The sequence below is a fragment of the Buceros rhinoceros genome, unplaced genomic scaffold, assembly GCF_000710305.1.
Source record: "Buceros rhinoceros silvestris isolate BGI_N320 unplaced genomic scaffold, ASM71030v1 scaffold38039, whole genome shotgun sequence".
Taxonomy (NCBI): domain Eukaryota; kingdom Metazoa; phylum Chordata; class Aves; order Bucerotiformes; family Bucerotidae; genus Buceros; species Buceros rhinoceros.
This window is the reverse complement of record NW_010432791.1, coordinates 23368-26034: the sequence shown is the minus strand read 5'-3', so window position 1 is coordinate 26034 and position 2667 is coordinate 23368. Positions and strand designations below refer to the sequence as shown.

Genomic DNA, 2667 nt, shown 5'->3' with positions numbered 1-2667 from the left:
GACCCATCCTTGGGGGAGGACTGTTCTACCACCAACCCACACACGTTCTTATCATGGTATGACTGTACAAATTAGCCAGCCTCAAAGTTACACACTTACTTACTTATTGCTGGCTGGTTTCAATTTTATGATCAGTAGGAAGGGAAGAGTCATTGCTGAAGTCAAGCTGCTTTAAAACAAGCTTTAAAACAAGATTACTTTTTCACCACTAAAACAGTACTAAAACTTCGCATGAAACTACTACTTCATTTGGGCCCTTACTGAAGCCTCCAGAAGATAATCAAAACATTCTCAGATCACTTTGCTCTCTCATCATTGCGCTGTTTGTATGAAGAAGTGTCTAAGCTGCATCATGAACCTCCATTGTTCACAACCTCTGTCGCTCTTCACCGTGCTCAAATAAGCGGTTCTTCCTATCTTCAGGGTTTTGAACTAATTATGAGGAAAGAAAAAGGTACAGAAATCTCTTTAAGAGGCAGAAGTGATTGTTTCCTACATGATTAACTATCTAGAAGACAGCAGGAGACATTCTGAAAGTACTGTGTAGCAGAGGAAGGCTACAGACACCGTCCCTCCCCACCACATGCAGAACAGCTTGAGTGATGCTACACAGAACACAGGTGTCACTGTCAGGAAGAGTCAGGGAAAGGCCAAAGAACAAACAAGCAGGAATTAGCTAGCTCTATCTGCTACAGGTGCTGCTGTGCAAAACATCGTCTTAGAAGTTGCAGCATGTGGTACATCATTACATATAGGTTAAAAACTTCTACCATTTTCAATCCCTGCGAGCGCTGCTTGCTTATCTGTTTCTGATTCGGCTTCATTCTCATCTAAATTGTAATCAACATCCTTGTCCTGGTTCAGTGCGTCACGTTCCTGTTTGTCTGGAAAAACGGTAGAATTAATTAGTTTTATGCTACACCGTAAGGAAGTGTCATCTGCACAAGAAACGGTTACTGTAACCATCTTCCACAGAATTAATTCGTTGCTGAAGGAACTGCTGTTTAGAGGAGGTTTTCGTACTATTTTTCCTTTTGAACTGTTAAATTTCAGAGCAGCTTTTGCTGTAAACTAGCAAAAAGACAGTATTTTGGGATTCGGAAAGTGGAGTAGAATTCACCCAGCATTCACACGGGCAGAAAGGAAAAGCATCGAACAACTTCAGAATACATGAAACGACAGCCTAAGGAAGAGAAAAACCTGAGGCTGATGCCGACAACTTGACTATGGTGTCGCTCTTAAACGTGTAAACACCACCCCTAAAAAGTGTTATCTCTTCTTGTTTTAGGTTGTCCACCAAGCAGAAAGCTGTGAATATAGTATAAAAAAAAAAAAAGAGTATTTTGTGATGTGGTAACTTGACACAAAGAGAGTCAAAGCCTCTTTCTGTAAGAGACTTACTTTCTTCACCCAGTCATTACTTCATCTCATGCAACTTTTCTTGACTATCTTTAGACTTCTTCGTATAGAGAGCTCAGAACCCTTATTTTTCAGTTTAACCAGACAGAAGAAAAAACCTAACAGCACAGAGGTATAAGCACACCCCATTTGAGAGGAGTTGAGAGGAGTCTCTGGTTCTGAACATTCCTAAGCCAAGCCCTCTTAATTAGCAACAGGCTTAGAAACAGGCTTGAAAATTTTTACCCTTACATTGTCCATTTTATAGTGACAGACTTAAAGGTCTCAAAATTCACAGCAAGCTTTTATTGAAAGAGAGAGGATGCTCAGAGACAGCAGAAGTCTTTTCTTCCTGAGGCTCCTCTGGCCACAAGGTGTGGTACTCGGGCAGTACGGCGTGGCATTTCTGTCGAACTCTCAAGCCCGAAGAACATCCCGCTGGTCTTTCTAGCTCACAGGAACTCTGACCTTTCACAGGCCACCTGGTCATGTTTTGTTGCATTAGTTGGATGATTTTTTCACCTAATCTTTCTGCTATTTATTTTAATCATTAAAATGGAAGCAGTTTAGGTAACTTGTATTCGCACCTCTTCGGGGACAGCCTGCTCTGGCCAGCACCTTTTTGGAGCAGCTGGAAAAACACTACTTTAGCAATGCAGATGAGTTACTTATCCCTGTAAAGTCATCAAGAGTGTTAACATCGTTACTCATGATTCCATGAACGCTTTCACTAGAAAAGCATTAACAGCATTTTTTGTGGGCAGCAGTTCCTGCTCTGGCTGCCATAAGGCTTCCTCTGATTACTCTGGGTTACCAGGTCCATCTGAGACCGAGTTTCTGAAGTCCTGCAGAGGGAAGTCTAGATTCTGGTCAGGTTTAGGCACCATATCCACAACTGTGATGCCTGGTGCTGTGGAGGCGCATGGTTCAGGGTCACCTGTGGCAGATGCTAGAAACTGGCACCATTGCAACATCTTATCTGTGGTTTTGCAGACTCACAATAATAAACTCCAGATACCTGAGGCCTTCAGTTGAATTTTATTCATGGTGGCTTATTTTGAAACAGAGGTAGCCATCGTTTACACATGGACCCTATAAAATATGTAGGCTGCTCCCAAAGCAATGCCTCTTGTTTATTCCCACGGAAACTACAACAGACACCAAGAGCGCAGTAACACTCTGTGACAGAGCAAATTCTCAGCTACAAGATGCTGGTTTTCGACACAGTCCCCACCCCTGGCTGTGCATTTTCCCCAGCGATGAACAAGA

The 2667-nt window shown here is 42.5% G+C and overlaps 1 protein-coding gene across 1 annotated transcript in view; it reads right to left on the bottom strand.

Annotated features, from left to right (window-relative positions):
- Nucleotides 1–367: 367 nt before the first annotated feature.
- GOLM1 (golgi membrane protein 1) overlaps nt 368–2667 on the bottom strand; it is a gene marked incomplete at its 5' end in the record, with an annotated part of 24207 nt that continues 21907 nt past the window's right edge. The window contains 2 exons of the mRNA XM_010143894.1: nt 368–432; nt 771–884. Of these exons, the coding sequence (XP_010142196.1) occupies nt 368–432; nt 771–884 (179 nt within the window). The remainder of the gene's footprint in view (nt 433–770; nt 885–2667) is intronic.